The following is a 19,215-nucleotide window of genomic DNA, read 5'->3' as shown; positions in this document are numbered from 1 at the left end:
GAGGGTGGAGGGAGAGAGAGCGGAGGGTGGAGGGAGAGACAGAGCGGAGGGTGGAGGGAGAGAGAGAGCGGAGGGTGGAGGGAGAGACAGAGCGGAGGGTGGAGGGAGAGACAGAGCGGAGGGTGGAGGGAGAGACAGAGCGGAGGGTGGAGGGAGAGACAGAGCGGAGGGTGGAGGGAGAGACAGAGCGGAGGGTGGAGGGAGAGACAGAGCGGAGGGTGGAGGGAGAGACAGAGCGGAGGGTGGAGGGAGAGACAGAGCGGAGGGTGGAGGGAGAGACAGAGCAGGGGGTGGAGGGAGAGACAGAGCAGAGGGTGGAGGGAGAGAAAGAGCAGAGGGTGGAGGGAGAGACAGAGCAGAGGGTGAAGGTTTACATGCCCTGGACTGGCTAACACACCACTGTGGTGTGCAGCTCTCCATGAATTACATTTACCCTTGATTCTTCACTTCTCCTCACATCCCAGCCAACCAATCACAACCCTTTGTCTCTCATGACCTCATCACAGAATGTCAGCATTACTTGACCCTCTCTGTCATTAAACAGACAAGACAGAGCACCAACTACCATAAACCTGTAAACAGACAGGACAGAGCACCAAATACCATAAACCTGTAAACAGACAGGACAGAGCACCAACTACCATAAACCTGTAAACAGACAGGACAGAGCACCAACTACCATAAACCTGTAAACAGACAGGACAGAGCACCAAATACCATAAACCTGTAAACAGACAGGACAGAGCACCAAATACCATAAACCTGTAAACAGACAGGACAGAGCACCAAATACCATAAACCTGTAAACAGACAGGACAGACAGGACAGAGCATCAACTACCGTGAACCTGTAAACAGACAGGACAGAGCACCAACTACCATAAACCTGTAAACAGACAGGACAGACAGGACAGAGCATCAACTACCGTGAACCTGTAAACAGACAGGACAGAGCACCAACTACCATAAACCTGTAAACAGACAGGACAGAGCACCAAATACCATAAACCTGTAAACAGGCAGGACAGAGCACCAACTACCATAAACCTGTAAACAGACAGGACAGACAGGACAGAGCATCAACTACCATAAACCTGTAAACAGACAGGACAGAGCACCAACTACCGTAAACCTGTAAACAGACAGGACAGAGCACCAAATACCATAAACCTGTAAACAGACAGGACAGAGCACCAAATACCATAAACCTGTAAACAGACAGGACAGAGCACCAACTACCGTAAACCTGTAAACAGACAGGACAGAGCACCAACTACCATAAATCTGTAAACAGACAGGACAGAGCACCAAATACCATAAACCTGTAAACAGACAGGACAGAGCACCAACTACTGTAAACCTGTAAACAGACAGGACAGAGCACCAACTACCGTAAACCTGTAAACAGACAGGACAGAGCACCAACTACCATAAACCTGTAAACAGACAGGACAGAGCACCAACTACCATAAACCTGTAAACAGACAGGACAGAGCACCAAATACCATAAACCTGTAAACAGACAGGACAGACAGGACAGAGCACCAACTACCGTAAACCTGTAAACAGACAGGACAGAGCACCAAATACCATAAACCTGTAAACAGACAGGACAGAGCACCAACTACCATAAACCTGTAAACAGACAGGACAGAGCACCAACTACCATAAACCTGTAAACAGACAGGACAGAGCACCAACTACCATAAACCTGTAAACAGACAGGACAGAGCACCAACTACCATAAACCTGTAAACAGACAGGACAGAGCACCAACTACCATAAACCATACTGCGGTGGATATGCATGGAGGTTTGGGAAACCTCTAATGGAAAATGCCAATAGATATGGAAACGTTACTTCATTTTTACCTCTCTGAAACACACCAGGCTGTACATGAAAGAACAAACTGTAAGAGGCGTTGGAGATTCTAAATGTGATTAGTCTGGCATGCGTCCCAATTGGCATCCTATTCCCTATATAGTGCACTACTTTAGACCAGGGCCCTATTCCCTATATAGTGCACTACTTTTGACCAGAGCCTTATTCCCTATATAGTGCACTACTTTAGACCAGGGCCCTATTCCCTATATAGTGCACTACTTTTGACCAGAGCCTTATTCCCTATATAGTGCACTACTTTTGACCAGAGCCTTATTCCCTATATAGTGCACTACTTTTGACCAGAGCCTTATTCCCTATATAGTGCACTACTTTTGACCAGAGCCTTATTCCCTATATAGTGCACTACTTTTGACCAGAGCCTTATTCCCTATATAGTGCACTACTTTTGACCAGAGCCTTATTCCCTATATAGTGCACTACTTTTGACCAGAGCATTATTCCCTATATAGTGCACTACTTTTGACCAGAGCCTTATTCCCTATATAGTGCACTACTTTTGACCAGAGCCTTATTCCCTATATAGTGCACTACTTTTGACCAGAGCCTTATTCCCTATATAGTGCACTACTTTTGACCAGAGCCTTATTCCCTATATAGTGCACTACTTTTGACCAGAGCCTTATTCCCTATATAGTGCACTACTTTTGACCAGAGCCTTATTGCCTATATAGTGCACTACTTTTGACCAGAGCCTTATTCCCTATATAGTGCACTACTTTTGACCAGAGCCTTATTCCCTATATAGTGCACTACTTTTGACCAGAGCCTTATTTCCTATATAGTGCACTACTTTTGACCAGAGCCTTATTCCCTATATAGTGCACTACTTTTGACCAGAGCCTTATTCCCTATATAGTGCACTACTTTTGACCAGAGCCTTATTCCCTATATAGTGCACTACTTTTGACCAGAGCCTTATTCCCTATATAGTGCACTACTTTTGACCAGAGCCTTATTCCCTATATAGTGCACTACTTTTGACCAGAGCCTTATTCCCTATATAGTGCACTACTTTTGACCAGAGCCTTATTCCCTATATAGTGCACTACTTTTGACCAGAGACCTATTCCCTATATAGTGCACTACTTTTGACCAGAGCCTTATTCCCTATATAGTGCACTACTTTTGACCAGAGCCTTATTCCCTATATAGTGCACTACTTTTGACCAGAGCCTTATTCCCTATATAGTGCACTACTTTTGACCAGAGCCTTATTCCCTATATAGTGCACTACTTTTGACCAGAGCCTTATTCCCTATATAGTGCACTACTTTTGACCAGAGCCTTATTCCCTATATAGTGCACTACTTTTGACCAGAGCCTTATTCCCTATATAGTGCACTACTTTTGACCAGAGCCTTATTCCCTATATAGTGCACTACTTTTGACCAGAGACCTATTCCCTATATAGTGCACTACTTTTGACCAGAGCCTTATTCCCTATATAGTGCACTACTTTTGACCAGAGCCTTATTCCCTATATAGTGCACTACTTTTGACCAGAGCCTTATTCCCTATATAGTGCACTACTTTTGACCAGAGACCTATTCCCTATATAGTGCACTACTTTTGACCACAGACCTATTCCCTATATAGTGCACTACTTTTGACCAGAGACCTATTCCCTATATAGTGCACTACTTTTGACCAGAGACCTATTCCCTATATAGTGCGCTACTTTTGACAAGAGCCCTATTGGTCCTGAGGTAATAGGGTGACATTAGGGAGAGAGCTTATTTCCCTGGGTTTCCCTGGGTTTGTATGGTAGAGTATATAGTATAGTAGTGTGTATAGTATCGTAGAGTATACTGTCCACTGCCTCGGAGGTTTATGGAAACAGTACAAGCTGAGGGGGTGTATCTCTGGATTGTAGATCCTGCTTTTTTAGCTGTCTGTCTCCTGGCTGCCTTTGACCCTACGCTGGACCAGGACAGCTGTTGATCTGCAGTCAGCACATATTCATTCGCCTACACTCCAGCTCAGGTTTCCCGATGACACAGCTGAGAACAGGTCCCAGCTCTCACATCAATGCGTGTGACACCTACAGTACCTCAACTCTGGGCTGGGCTGTCGTCGCAAATGGTACCGTATTTCCTATGTATTGGATTTATGTTGACCAGAAACTATAGGGTCCTGCACTGCAAGGCCCACAGGGCTCTGGTCAACGGTAGTGCACTTTGTAGGGGATAGGTTGAACCCTGGTGATTTATTTCCCTGTCATTAAGCCGATGTCACTCAAAGCTATCTGGAAGCAATTTATGTTGCTTGCAATAAAGTTACGTCTGGGTTGTACAGTGTGTTAGTGATGGGCATTCCAAGTCTTTTCCGGACGGCTCATTTGATTCCATTCACATAAAAGAGTCGGTTCATTTGGTTCCATTCACCTAAAAGAGTTTGCTCATTTGGTTCCATTCACATAAAAGAGTCGGCTCATTTGGTTCCATTCACATAAAAGAGTCGGTTCATTTGGTTCTATTCACATAAAAGAGTCGGCTCATTTGGTTCCATTCACTTAAAAGAGTCGGCTCATTTGGTTCCATTCACATAAAAGAGTTTGCTCATTTGGTTCCATTCACATAAAAGAGTCGGCTCATTTGGTTCCATTCACATAAAAGAGTCGGTTCATTTGGTTCTATTCACATAAAAGAGTCGGCTCATTTGGTTCCATTCACTTAAAAGAGCCGGTTCATTTGGTTCCATTCACATAAAAGAGTCGGCTCATTTGGTTCCATTCACATAAAAGAGTCGGTTAATTTGGTTCCATTCACATAAAAGAGTTGGTTAATTTGGTTCCATTCACATAAAAGAGTCGGTTCATTTGGTTCTATTCACATAAAAGAGTCGGCTCATTTGGTTCCATTCTCTTAAAAGAGCCGGCTCATTTGGTTCCATTCACATAAATGAGTCGGCTCATTTGGTTCTATTCTCTTAAAAGAGCCGGCTCATTTGGTTCCATTCACATAAATGAGTCGGCTCATTTGGTTCCATTCACTTAAAAGAGCCGGCTCATTTGGTTCTCCAAAGATTGCCTGCATTCTGGGTTGCATTGCATCGCAAGAGATGATTTAAAAAAATCATATTTCATGCAACTGACTGTATGCAATGTCCAATCACATATCATTCTGTTTGTAACTCCGACCCAGTTGTCATGTCAACACAGCTGTCAGTGGGTTGTCAACACAGCTGTCAGTGCTGCTGCAAACCACGACAAAAGAGACATGACAAAATGGAAATGGGAAAAAACTTCTAGATGCCATGGCTAGTCATGGTTTATGTACATGGTGTGGCAGTCGGTAAATGTAATTTTAAAAGAAAGTGAACCCAGACCTTTCTCGATCCAGTTTCAACTGAAATTGTCTAACATGAACTGCACTAGCTAGCTTAGCTTGTCGGAAGCTTGGTTAGGTAGCTAGAGCTTCTTAGGGCTAGGCCCCTTTTTTCCCAATTTCCGCCTGAATGACGTGCCCAAAGTAAACTGCCTGTTACTCAGGCACTGAAGCCAGAATATGCATATAATTGGTACCATTGGAAAGAAAACACTTTGTAGAAATATTGAAATAATGTAGGAGAGTATAAGACAATAGATATGGTAGGAGAAAATCCAAAGAAAAACCAACCAGAATTATTTTCTTTTTGAGAGACCATGCTCTTCCAATGGCAAGTATAAGGGCATACTCAATTCTAGCTCCCATGATGCAATTCATATGGCTTCCACTGGGTGTCAGCAGTCTATGTTCAAGGTTTCAGGGGTGTAACTTCCAAAACGAATAAGAAATAACAGTTTTAGTGGAAGGACACAGTCTTGGAAATTTGTGTTTTCTCGCGCCATAAAGACAAGATGCACCTACAATTGGTTTCCTAGTGAACATACTTCTTTCCGTAAGAAATATTATCGTTTGATTACATTGTAGGGTATCTGAGGAGTAAATAGAAATGTATTTCTGCATGTTGAATGAGTAGATTACTCAAATCGATGACACCAACTAAACTGACTTTTTGGGATATAAAGAAGGATTTTATCTAACAAAACTACATGTTATATCTGGGACCCGTTGGATGACAAATCAGAGGAAGATTATCAAAAAGTAAGTGAATAATAAATCGCTATTTGTGAATTTATGAAACCTGTGCCGGTGGAAAGATATTTTGATGTGGGGCACCGTCCTCAAACAATCGCATGGCATGCTTTCGCTGTAATAGCTACTGTAAATCGGACAGTGCAGTTAGATTAACAATAATTTAAGCTTTCAACTGATATAAGACACTTGTATGTACCTAAATGTTTAATATCCATCATTTCTATGATTATTTATTTGAAATGCGTGCCCTCCAGTTTCACAGGAAGTAGGCTAGCTAGCTTGGTAAAACGTGGTTGGCAAATAGGCAACATGTTGGCTAGGTAGCTAAATTGTACAGCCAGAATTTTGTCTATATCGACATTACAATTATCAAACTTTTGTATAAACAAATAATTTATGAAAATATGATGTATGACAGGATTGGATGTGGCATTCAAATTCAATTGCATTTGACTTTCTTTGTGCATCAGCAAAGATGATGATGTCACAATGCAACTTGCATCTGCAACAAAAATTGTGTCAAAATGACTTTGTGTGACACAGGCTTTAGGCTTTACATTCCCATGGTCCGTGGCCTTCTGTGTTAGGCGTTACATTCCCATGGTCCGTGGCCTTCTGCTTTAGGCTTTACATTCCCATGGTCCGTGGCCTTCTGTGTTAATGTTTACATTCCCATGGTCCGTGGCCTTCTGTGTTAATGTTTACATTCCCATGGTCCGTGGCCTTCTGCTTTAGGCTTTACATTCCATGGTCCGTGGCCTTCTGTGTTAATCTTTACATTCCCATGGTCCATGGCCTTCTGTGTTAATGTTTACATTCCCATGGTCCGTGGCCTTCTGTGTTAATCTTTACATTCCCATGGTCCGTGGCCTTCTGCTTTAGGCGTTACATTCCCATGGTCCGTGGCCTTCTGTGTTAATGTTTACATTCCCATGGTCCGTGGCCTTCTGTGTTAATGTTTACATTCCCATGGTCCGTGGCCTTCTGTGTTAATGTTTACATTCCCATGGTCCGTGGCCTTCTGTGTTAATGTTTACATTCCCATGATCCGTGGCCTTCTGTGTTAATCTTTACATTCCCATGGTCCGTGGCCTTCTGCTTTAGGCGTTACATTCCCATGGTCCGTGGCCTTCTGTGTTAATGTTTACATTCCCATGATCCGTGGCCTTCTGTGTTAATCTTTACATTCCCATGGTCCGTGGCCTTCTGCTTTAGGCGTTATATTCCCATGGTCCGTGGCCTTCTGTGTTAATGTTTACATTCCCATGGTCCGTGGCCTTCTGTGTTAATGTTTACATTCCCATGGTCCGTGGCCTTCTGCTTTAGGCGTTACATTCCCATGGTCCGTGGCATTCTGTATTAATGTTTACATTCCCATGGTCCGTGGCCTTCTGTGTTAATGTTTACATTCCCATGGTCCGTGGCCTTCTGTGTTAAGCTTTACATTCCCATGGTCCGTGGCCTTCTGTGTTAATCTTTACATTCCCATGGTCCGTGGCCTTCTGCTTTAGGCGTTACATTCCCATGGTCCGTGGCCTTCTGTGTTAATGTTTACATTCCCATGGTCCGTGGCCTTCTGTGTTAATCTTTACATTCCCATGGTCCGTGGCCTTCTGCTTTAGGCGTTACATTCCCATGGTCCGTGGCCTTCTGTGTTAATCTTTACATTCCCATGGTCCGTGGCCTTCTGCTTTAGGCGTTACATTCCCATGGTCCGTGGCCTTCTGTGTTAATGTTTACATTCCCATGGTCCGTGGCCTTCTGCTTTAGGCGTTACATTCCCATGGTCCGTGGCCTTCTGTGTTAATCTTTACATTCCCATGGTCCGTGGCCTTCTGCTTTAGGCGTTACATTCCCATGGTCCGTGGCCTTCTGTGTTAATGTTTACATTCCCATGGTCCGTGGCCTTCTGTGTTAGGCTTTACATTCCCATGGTCCGTGGCCTTCTGTGTTAATCTTTACATTCCCATGGTCCGTGGCCTTCTGCTTTAGGCGTTACATTCCCATGGTCCGTGGCCTTCTGTGTTAATGTTTACATTCCCATGGTCCGTGGCCTTCTGTGTTAATGTTTACATTCCCATGGTCCGTGGCCTTCTGTGTTAGGCTTTACATTCCATGGTCCGTGGCCTTCTGTGTTAATGTTTACATTCCCATGGTCCGTGGCCTTCTGCTTTAGGCGTTACATTCCCATGGTCCGTGGCCTTCTGTGTTAATGTTTACATTCCCATGGTCCGTGGCCTTCTGTGTTAATGTTTACATTCCCATGGTCCGTGGCCTTCTGTGTTAGGCTTTACATTCCCATGGTCCGTGGCCTTCTGTGTTAGGCTTTACATTCCCATGGTCCGTGGCCTTCTGTGTTAGTAGTTACATTCCCATGGTCCGTCGCCTTCTGTGTTAGGCGTTACATTCCCATGGTCCGTGGCCTTCTGTGTTCCTCCTATAGTGTTCCACGTGACATTTCTTCGCGCCAGACACACACATCTCAAGACAGACCCGTCAGATACAGGAGGTGCGTCAGAGAGAAAGCATGCAGGGGTTGTGTCATTCTGATTCAATACCCTGTTGAATACTATTGTATTCATCGCTACAGTTAAATCATTGTTATATCTCTCTCGTCTACGTGTGACGCTTCGAACAGTTGCACGCCAGCCGGGAATACAAACTGATACAGTGGTAAAACGGAGCATTTCCGTTTGAATTCCAGGCTAGTAGCACACAGAGTATATGTCTGAAATGGTACCCTATTACTTTACATAGTACACTACTTTTGACCAAGGCCCGTGTGGCTCTAGAGAAAAGTAGTGCACTATATAGGTAATTTCAGATGCAGCGCGGCACTCTCTCTTCCTGTTGGCTGGGCTGGCTTGTCTGTACTGTATGCATATCAGATTGACTTGATGGACGGACAGAAAGAGAAGAGGCCTCTCAGGTCTCCAACACTAACCCTGGTCACCAGTCCTCTGCTTCCTCTGTGACAGAGTCGGCCATCTTACTGTCTGTTAATTGACACTCATTAACCAATAAGAGATGAGATGAGTCTAACTCAGGTTGGCTTTTCATATGGGCGATCTAGAACCAAACAGTGGCATGTAATTAGCTGCTAGGCTAGGCTAGGCTACACACTGGGGTTTTAAAAGACCCACTCACTGTACTGTACCGGAGCAGTAGCAGAAAGAAATAGGATCCATATAATGGAGGACAAGCACACCCCATCTCAAACAACTGAACAGAGCAATAACACATGACTTGAAAAGGGATGGTGACTCTCTGTCTTATTTCTGCAGATGGTTTCTGCATGGTGCTGCAGATGGTTTCTGCATGGTGCTACAGATGGTTTCTGCATGGTGCTGCAGATGGTTTCTGCATGGTGCTACAGATGGTTTCTGCATGGTGCTGCAGATGGTTTCTGCATGGTGCAACAGATGGTTTCTGCATGGTGCTACAGATGGTTTCTGCATGGTGCTGCAGATGGTTTCTGCATGGTGCTACAGATGGTTTCTGCATGGTGCTGCAGATGGTTTCTGCATGGTGCTGCAGATGGTTTCTGCATGGTGCTACAGATGGTTTCTGCATGGTGCTACAGATGGTTTCTGCATGGTGCTACAGATGGTTTCTGCATGGTGCTGCAGATGGTTTCTGCATGGTGCTACAGATGGTTACTGCATGGTGCTGCAGATGGTTTCTGCATGGTGCTGCAGATGGTTTCTGCATGGTGCTACAGATGGTTTCTGCATGGTGCTACAGATGGTTTCTGCATGGTGCTACAGATGGTTTCTGCATGGTGCTACAGATGGTTTCTGCATGGTGCTACAGATGGTTTCTGCATGGTGCTGCAGATGGTTTCTGCATGGTGCTACAGATGGTTTCTGCATGGTGCTACAGATGGTTTCTGCATGGTGCTACAGATGGTTTCTGCATGGTGCTGCAGATATGAAATGCTACACCATTATAGACTACAGTGCTGTGGTCAATTCTCTCTTCCCTCGAGTCCTCCCTGGTCCTCCCCTCCCTACTCCGCAGGTGTACACACGCTCATGCACACACACACAAACACACACACACAAAAACACGCTTGGACACACACACAAACACGCATGCTTGGACACACTCACACACACACATGCTCACACACACACACACACACACACACACACACACACACACACACACACACACACACACACACACACACACACACACACACACACACACACACACACACACACACACACACACACACACACACATGCTCACACACACACTCACACAGGCCCATGGTTCCATTCTCCGCTGATACAGGATGTAGTCCTTCCATAACAAGAGATGTGAGTCTACACACACCAGTCAGTACTGTAGATGAGGCCTAGTGGGGCTGAGAGCTCCTAATGCAGAAAACAGCCATGTGTGAAACCATCTGGACACTCCCTGCTACTTCCTTGTTAAAACCGTCCCTTCTTGACTCCCTGCACCCAGCATGCTTCACCCCAGTGATACAGAGTGGGTTTCAGCCCACTGAGCCCAGTACTACAGAGTTAGTGGGTCTCAGCCCAGTACTACAGAGTTAGTGGGTCTCAGCTCAGTGCTACAGAGTTAGTGGGTCTCAGCCCAGTACTACAGAGTTAGTGGGTCTCAGCTCAGTGCTACAGAGTTAGTGGGTCTCAGCCCAGTGCTACAGAGTTAGTGGGTCTCAGCCCAGTACTACAGAGTTAGTGGGTCTCAGCCCATTGATCCCAGTGCTACAGAGTTAGTGGGTCTCAGCCCAGTACTACAGAGTTAGTGGGTCTCAGCTCAGTGCTACAGAGTTAGTGGGTCTCAGCCCAGTGCTACAGAGTTAGTGGGTCTCAGCCCAGTGCTACAGAGTTAGTGGGTCTCAGGCCAGTACTACAGAGTTAGTGGGTCTCAGCCCATTGATCCCAGTGCTACAGAGTTAGTGGGTCTCAGCTCAGTGCTACAGAGTTAGTGGGTCTCAGCCCAGTGCTACAGAGTTAGTGGGTCTCAACCCAGTACTACAGAGTTAGTGGGTCTCAGCTCAGTGCTACAGAGTTAGTGGGTCTCAGCCCAGTGCTACAGAGTTAGTGGGTCTCAGCCCAGTGCTACAGAGTTAGTGGGTCTCAGCCCAGTGCTACAGAGTTAGTGGGTCTCGGCCCAGTGCTACAGAGTTAGTGAGTCTCAGCCCATTGATCCCAGTGCTACAGAGTTAGTGGGTCTCAGCCCACTGAGCCCAGTACTACAGAGTTAGTGGGTCTCAGCCCATTGATCCCAGTACTACAGAGTTAGTGGGTCTCAGCCCAGTGCTACAGAGTTAGTGGGTCTCAGCCCAGTGCTACAGAGTTAGTGGGTCTCAGCCCAGTACTACAGAGTTAGTGGGTCTCAGCCCAGTGCTACAGAGTTAGTGGGTCTCAGCCCAGTACTACAGAGTTAGTGGGTCTCAGCCCAGTGCTACAGAGTTAGTGGGTCTCAGATGCCTCTCTGTGAGGCTGCTGTTTCCTTCAGATACCAAAGCTGGTTGCAGGGTCGCTCAGAAGACCCCGGCGGCCGTCTCCAAGATGTGTTGCTCAGATTAAACGCCATGCAAACAAGTGTAAACATTCAACATTATTTACTAGTTGCCGGTCTGCCTGTTTGTCTGCCTGTTTGTCTTTCTGTCTATCTATCTAGCTGCCTGCCTGCCTCTCTGCCTCTACCTGTCTCTCTGTCTGTCTTATCTGGGGTTTTCTAGTCCAAGGCCTATCTTGTGAACTCGTCTGTAATGCCTAATACCATGTGAGTGGAGCAGAATTTCATATTTGATGCTTGTTGCCATCATCGTCTCCAGACAGCCACAGTTACAGAGGATAGCTAAATATCTGACGAGATGTTATGAATAAAGAAAGATGGCCTCTCTCGGTTGTTTGACTTCTATTCCGTTAGTTTATTTGAATATTGTACCAGTGTTCTGTAACACAGACTCAGCTCCATTCATCATTGACTTGCGTGTACTTTTGTTGTTAGTGGAGTTACTGATTCACACAGACAAGGCTGCGCTGTTTTAAAAATGAAAGACAGAGAACGGCTTTCCCTGTGAAATCCTGCTTGTTAGTCAAAACTAAATGACAAAAGAAAAGTGAGCAACCAAACCCAGAAGTTGCTGGTTCGAAACCCCGAGCTGGCAAATAAGCCCTGAGCAAGGCAGTTAAGCCCCAGCAACTACATCGAGTTAAGGCAGCCCCCCCCCCCCACCCCCGCACCTCTCTGATTCAGAGGGGTTGGGTTAAGCCAGCCCCCCCCCCGCACCTCTCTGATTCAGAGGGGTTGGGTTAAGGCAGCCCCCCCCCCCCGCACCTCTCTGATTCAGAGGGGTTGGGTTAAGGCAGCCCCCCCCCCCCCCCCTGCACCTCTCTGATTCAGAGGGGTTGGGTTAAGGCAGCCCCCCCCCCCCCCCGCACCTCTCTGATTCAGAGGGGTTGGGTTAAGGCAGCCCCCCCCCCCCCCCCGCACCTCTCTGATTCAGAGGGGTTGGGTTAAGGCAGCCCCCCCCCCCCCCCCGCACCTCTCTGATTCAGAGGGGTTGGGTTAAGGCAGCCCCCCCCCCCCCCCCCCCCCCCCCCCCGCACCTCTCTGATTCAGAGGGGTTGGGTTAAGGCAGCCCCCCCCCCCCCCCCCCCGCACCTCTCTGATTCAGAGGGGTTGGGTTAAGGCAGCCCCCCCCCCCCCCCCCCGCACCTCTCTGATTCAGAGGGGTTGGGTTAAGGCAGCCCCTCCCCCCCCCCGCACCTCTCTGATTCAGAGGGGTTGGGTTAAGGCAGCCCCCCCCCCCCCCCCCGCACCTCTCTGATTCAGAGGGGTTGGGTTAAGGCAGCCCCCCCCGGGTTAAATGCGGAAGATCCATTCCCGTTGAATGCATTCAGTTGTAAAACTGACTAGGTATCCCTCTGAAGGGTTTCTACAGAGCTGGTTAGAGCATGCTTACTTGTTAAAGTCCTGCTGATCACAGAGTGTTTGTGAGGACTGATGTCATTTTAACAGCCTGTTGATGTCATTTTAACAACCTGTTGATGTCATTTTAACAGCTTGTTGTGATGAAGTCTTGTGTTGGAGAACGTCTCCATCAGCATATACCTTAACAGGACACCAAAGATTATAATGTTACTATAGCAACTGAAGGCTCTACTATGTCGATTGGTGGTTGGGGATATCCAATGTCGAGTGACTTAAATCCATCATTTGGCGATTATACTTGAAATATGAACACTTTATGATGTAAATTACCCATAAATTACCCATAAATGTAAATTATCCTGCAATATTCAAAAACCTGCAGAGAAAACAGCTTCTTGCAATCTACTTTCCTCAGACATAAATCAGACGAGAATGTCTTGTTACAGATGAGGGAGCATTTCAGTTCAGACCTGGTTGGGAATATTCTAGTAACGACGGAGGTGCACCATCAGCGTCCTCCTATGAAGCAGTCATTGAGGACAATATCCTCTCTTTCATCCAGGGTTTATCACAGAGTAGCTAACCCCACTGGGTGTCAACCATGTTTTATGTCAGACAATTATGTTTAAACGGGCCTCCTCGTTTGTATCTGTCCCAGACAAGGCACTCTGATCAAAACAGTTTATACTGAGTGTGGTGTACACCTCTCCCAGCATTTCAAATTAGATAGCGTCCGTCGTGATTCGTGTCAGCGTTTTTTGAAAAACATTTATTCAGCCAGCGTTTCGTGGCAGGGTTTGAGGCTGCTGACTCTGTTTATGTGTAGCTATGAGATTGATGTGGTTTGGAAGAGACCCTGCCTGTCTATTGATCTTCATTAGGTTAATTACCTCAAATGTGGGATGCGCACGAGGCAAAAAAGGTTTTTACAAGTCAGTAAATTATCTTCTCGTTCTAATACGGGATGGTCTTTACTTATTTGATTCTGTCAGGATGCAGTTTTGTACAGACAATAGCTCTGTCCATTTTCAAACTCAACAAAGAGTTTCTGGTCTTTGACTGTTTATACGTGACTGTGATTTTGGCATATACAACAATGGCAGTATGTGTATTGTCAAAGAGAATGAGAATGTTTTGAGTGGCAGCCAAGTTGAAGTGTAAACCAGATGTGAACCTCTTCTGGCCCTTGAACGTAGTTCAATGTAAACAGTTTGTGGCAAACGGTTCAGGAGCAAACGGTTCAGGAGCAAACGGTTCAGGAGCAAACGGTTCAGGAGCAAACGGTTCAGGACCAAACGGTTCAGGAGCAAACGGTTCAGGACCAAACGGTTCAGGACCAAACGGTTCAGGAGCAAACGGTTCAGGACCAAACGGTTCAGGAGCAAACGGTTCAGGACCAAACGGTTCAGGACCAAACGTTGAGAAGTAATAATTGTGAAATTTCAGTCTGAAGACTGTGGGATGGCTTCTAAAACATTGAATCGATGGGTATTTCTCAAATCAGCATACATATCTGTCAAGACTTGAACAAATACACATTTCATATGCGCTCAATCTATGCAATGACGCAAGTCTGAATAAAATGCCAAATGTTACTTTGTGTGACTGTAGAGACCGAATGGTGAATCATGTTATATTATCATTCAATTAACAGTAAAACATGACCGTTTCAGCCACCTGTTCGCATCCTATACAATGGATTAAAGTGAGCAATAAGAAATCAATCTCTGCCTTTTATCGTCGAGTGTTCCAACTCCCTTTACCTCAAATGAGTCCTTTTGGAAGTGTTTCTTGGTAAGCCAATCTCATGAATTTTGTCATTGTTGTTGAGCAGCCCTCCTTTCCTTTGTTTGCTGAAGCGAAGGCTCACCTGATACTCTAACAACTAAACATGTCCCCTTATTCCGTTTGTAGTTCCTGTGCTTGAAGAACATCCGGACGTTCCTCGCTGTGTGCTGTGAGACATTTGGCATGAAGAAGACTGAACTCTTTGAGGCCTTCGACTTGTTTGATGTGCGGGACTTTGGAAAGGTAAGAAACAAGATTTCTACGCTGTTTCATCGTGTGTTTACAGTGCCTTCGGAAAGTATTCAGACCGCTTGACTTTTTCCACATTTTGTTACGTTACAGCCTTATTCTAAAATTGATTAAATTGTTTTTTCCCCCCTCATCAATCTACACACAATACCCCATAATGACAAAGCAAAAATGGGTTTTTAGACATTTTTGCTAATTCATGAAAAAACTAAATAGAAATAACTTATTTACATAAATATTCAGACCCTTTGATATGAGACGGGAAACTGAGCTCCGGTGCATCCTGTTTCCATTGATCATCCTTGAGATGTTTCCACAACTTGATTGGAGTCTGAAAACTTTCCTAAGGCACTGTACATGCCCTACTCCCTTCACATATTTATCTTTGGGGGTTTCCATCTCTCACGCTGGAATTATCATGTTATCTGTTTCCAACTGGGAAACACATTGAGAAGAATAGTGCACACTACTACAAACAGGTTATGTAAGGAGCTTAGTGTACTCTGTAGTGGGCTGTTATAGGAGAATAATATACACCATCACCGACTGTATGAGAGAATTTAACCCATCACTGTTGGATCACTTGAAGAGAACAGTATTGAGCCGCTACAGTTGGCTGCTCTTCCTCTTGCATGTGGACACCATTTATTGCAACACTGTATGGTGCAAGCAGTTATCCTGACATATAGGACAAGGCTTCAGTTTCCTCTCATTAAAACAAAAACACTACAACGGTTCAGTTGTTATGGGGTGAAAAGCCTTGCTTTGCCTTGGTTCTTTATTGTGATAGAACTCTTTTTGTCATGTTGTTAGCATGTGGGGACAGCGGTGGTTCTGCTGCTAGTTTAATAAAGTCCCCGTTGTTAGCATGTGGGGACAGCGCTGGTTCTGCTGCTAGTTTAATAAAGTCCCTGTTGTTAGCATGTGGGCACAGCGCTGGTTCTGCTGCTAGTTTAATAAAGTCCATGTTGTTAGCATGTGGGGACAGCGGTGGTTCTGCTGCTAGTTTAATAAAGTCCATGTTGTTAGCATGTGGGGACAGCGCTGGTTCTGCTGCTAGTTTAATAAAGTCCATGTTGTTAGCATGTGGGGACAGCAGTGGCTCTGCAGCTAGTTTAATAAAGTCCCTGTTGTTAGCATGTGGGGACAGCAGTGGCTCTGCAGCTAGTTTAATAAAGTCCCCGTTGTTAGCATGTGGGGACAGCGGTGGTTCTGCTGCTAGTTTAATAAAGTCCATGTTGTTAGCATGTGGGGACAGCGGTGGCTCTGCAGCTAGTTTAATAAAGTCCCTGTTGTTAGCATGTGGGGACAGCGCTGGTTCTGCAGCTAGTTTAATAAAGTCCCCGTTGTTAGCATGTGGGGACAGCGGTGGTTCTGCTGCTAGTTTAATAAAGTCCATGTTGTTAGCATGTGGGCACAGCGCTGGTTCTGCTGCTAGTTTAATAAAGTCCATGTTGTTAGCATGTGGGGACAGCGCTGGTTCTGCTGCTAGTTTAATAAAGTCCATGTTGTTAGCATGTGGGGACAGCAGTGGCTCTGCAGCTAGTTTAATAAAGTCCCCGTTGTTAGCATGTGGGGACAGCGGCGGTTCTGCTGCTAGTTTAATAAAGTCCATGTTGTTAGCATGTGGGGACAGCGGTGGTTCTGCAGCTAGTTTAATAAAGTCCATGTTATTAGCATGTGGGGACAGCGCTGGTTCTGCTGCTAGTTTAATAAAGTCCATGTTGTTAGCATGTGGGGACAGCGCTGGTTCTGCTGCTAGTTTAATAAAGTCCATGTTGTTAGCATGTGGGCACAGCGCTGGTTCTGCTGCTAGTTTAATAAAGTCCATGTTGTTAGCATGTGGGGACAGCGCTGGTTCTGCTGCTAGTTTAATAAAGTCCATGTTGTTAGCATGTGGGGACAGCGCTGGTTCTGCTGCTAGTTTAATAAAGTCCATGTTGTTAGCATGTGGGGACAGCGGTGGTTCTGCTGCTAGTTTAATAAAGTCCCCGTTGTTAGCATGTGGGGACAGCGGTGGTTCTGCTGCTAGTTTAATAAAGTTCATGTTGTTAGCATGTGGGGACAGCGGTGGCTCTGCTGCTAGTTTAATAAAGTCCCTGTTGTTAGCATGTGGGGACAGCGGTGGTTCTGCAGCTAGTTTAATAAAGTCCATGTTGTTAGCATGTGGGGACAGCAGTGGCTCTGCTGCTAGTTTAATAAAGTCCCCGTTGTTAGCATGTGGGGACAGCGCTGGTTCCTGTTGTTAGCATGTTGGGACAGCGCTGGCTCTGCAGCTAGTTTAATAAAGTCCATGTTATTAGCATGTGGGGACAGCGGCAGTTCTGCTGCTAGTTTAATAAAGTCCATGTTGTTAGCATGTGGGGACAGCAGCGGTTCTGCTGCTAGTTTAATAAAGTCCCTGTTGTTAGCATGTGGGGACAGCAGTGGTTCTGCTGCTAGTTTAATAAAGTCCCCGTTGTTAGCATGTGGGGACAGCGGTGGCGCTGCAGCTAGTTTAATAAAGTCCCTGTTGTTAGCATGTGGGGACAGCGGTGGCTCTGCAGCTAGTTTAATAAAGTCCCTGTTGTTAGCATGTGGGGACAGCGCTGGTTCTGCTGCTAGTTTAATAAAGTCCCTGTTGTTAGCATGTGGGGACAGCAGTGGCTCTGCAGCTAGTTTAATAAAGTCCCTGTTGTTAGCATGTGGGGACAGCGGTGGTTCTGCTGCTAGTTTAATAAAGTCCATGTTGTTAGCATGTGGGGACAGCAGTGGCTCTGCTGCTAGTTTAATAAAGTCCATGTTGTTAGCATGTGGGGACAGCAGCGGTTCTGCTGCTAGTTTAATAACGTTTATTTATACATCAGCGGGAAGGCACGGAGCGAGGCTGGCTGTCCTCTGGGGTGGGAGGTGGCTGACAGACAGACAGGATGTTTGGCGTTTTCTTCCTAGATGAGGATATGGGTCACACATTTTCATGCTTTTTGAGTGTGTGTGTGTGTGTGTGTGTGAGAGAGAGAGATGAAGAGACAGAGGGACGGACTGACTGACATAGTTTTTGTTTATGCCTTTGCCTCCATAACTTATAACGTCTGTCAGGCTCCAGGCAGAATAGTATGTGTTGCCTCTCTGATCAATAGGAACCCTTAGCCTGAATACCCAGATGGTTCCTGTGTAGAAACTCTACAAACCTTTGACCTCAAGCTCCACCTGGCCTCAGAAGTCCTCATAACTCCTAAGGCATCCAGGAAATAAATTATGTGGATACTGGGAAATTGGGCAGAATCCACACAGCTTGATGTACTGTACATGTCAGAATCTGTTGTGATGGTTAAAGCCTTTAAGTGATTTCTCCTGGTATCGTGCTTGGTTGAGTTAAGTCATTTATAATTAAAACACTGTCTGACTGCTGCCAGTCAAGAAGAAGACACTATTTTCCTTCATACAAATCTCCAGAATATTCCAGGCACAAATCGACAGCTCCTTGTCGAATATGTATCTACAAATATAGCTCCTCTTAATCCTTCTCACCATTCATCACTGTTTGCAGTTGTTAATATGTATGTTATTGTTCTTTATTTATTGATTTAAAATGTTTATTGTTTTTATTTCACTCTGTGGTCATGCTGCTGCTCCCTCTATGGTTATTCCACCCCGCACCCTCAACCGTCTTTACTCTGCCTCCATCCCAATGGACATCTATTTATTCATTTATTCAAGCCTAGGTCTAAGAGGCATGGAGAGGCGGCCTTTCGTTACTATGACCCTGTCAAGGCTGTGGGTAACTGGTGAAAGGAGTCAGGTGCAGGAGAGCTGAGATGCGTGGACAAGGTATTTCATTCAAGAAAACACCAGTATAAACACAATACTATGGTGCTGGAAAAATATCGGTAGCACGAAACAAACGGGCGTAATAACAAACTTGGTAACAAAATACCAGCCGTCAAAATACAGCCTGAACAATAAAACAAACACACACACAAACATGGGGGAAACCAGAGGGTTAAATAATGAACATGTAATGAGGGAATTGAAACCAGGTGTGTAAAAAAACAAAGACAAAACCAATGGAAAATGAAAAGTGGATCGGTGATGGCTAGAAGGCCGGTGACGTCGACCGCCGAACGCCGCTCGAACAAGGAGAGGGACCGACTCCGGCGGAAGTCGTGACAGACCCCAGCGTCTGGAATAGCCTGCCAGAGAACCGGAAGGGGTCCGAAACTGTGGACATCTTTAAAACAAACCTTTTGAGTTGTGTCTTAAGGTGCTTTTTAGTCTTTCAGTTTTTATTGTTTTTC

At 45.6% G+C, this 19,215-nt stretch overlaps 1 protein-coding gene across 1 annotated transcript in view; it reads left to right on the top strand.

Moving 5' to 3' along the window:
- Positions 1–15,620, top strand: part of LOC120050397 (guanine nucleotide exchange factor VAV3-like) — a 31,557-nt gene extending 15,937 nt beyond the window's left edge. Inside the window, exons 2-3 of the mRNA XM_038996985.1 lie at positions 14,816–14,932; positions 15,612–15,620. Of these exons, the coding sequence (XP_038852913.1) occupies positions 14,816–14,932; positions 15,612–15,620 (126 nt within the window). The remainder of the gene's footprint in view (positions 1–14,815; positions 14,933–15,611) is intronic.
- Positions 15,621–19,215: the final 3,595 nt, after the last annotated feature.

This window comes from Salvelinus namaycush, chromosome 7, assembly GCF_016432855.1.
Source record: "Salvelinus namaycush isolate Seneca chromosome 7, SaNama_1.0, whole genome shotgun sequence".
Taxonomy (NCBI): Eukaryota; Metazoa; Chordata; class Actinopteri; order Salmoniformes; family Salmonidae; genus Salvelinus; species Salvelinus namaycush.
This window is presented reverse-complemented; position numbering and strand designations above follow the sequence as displayed.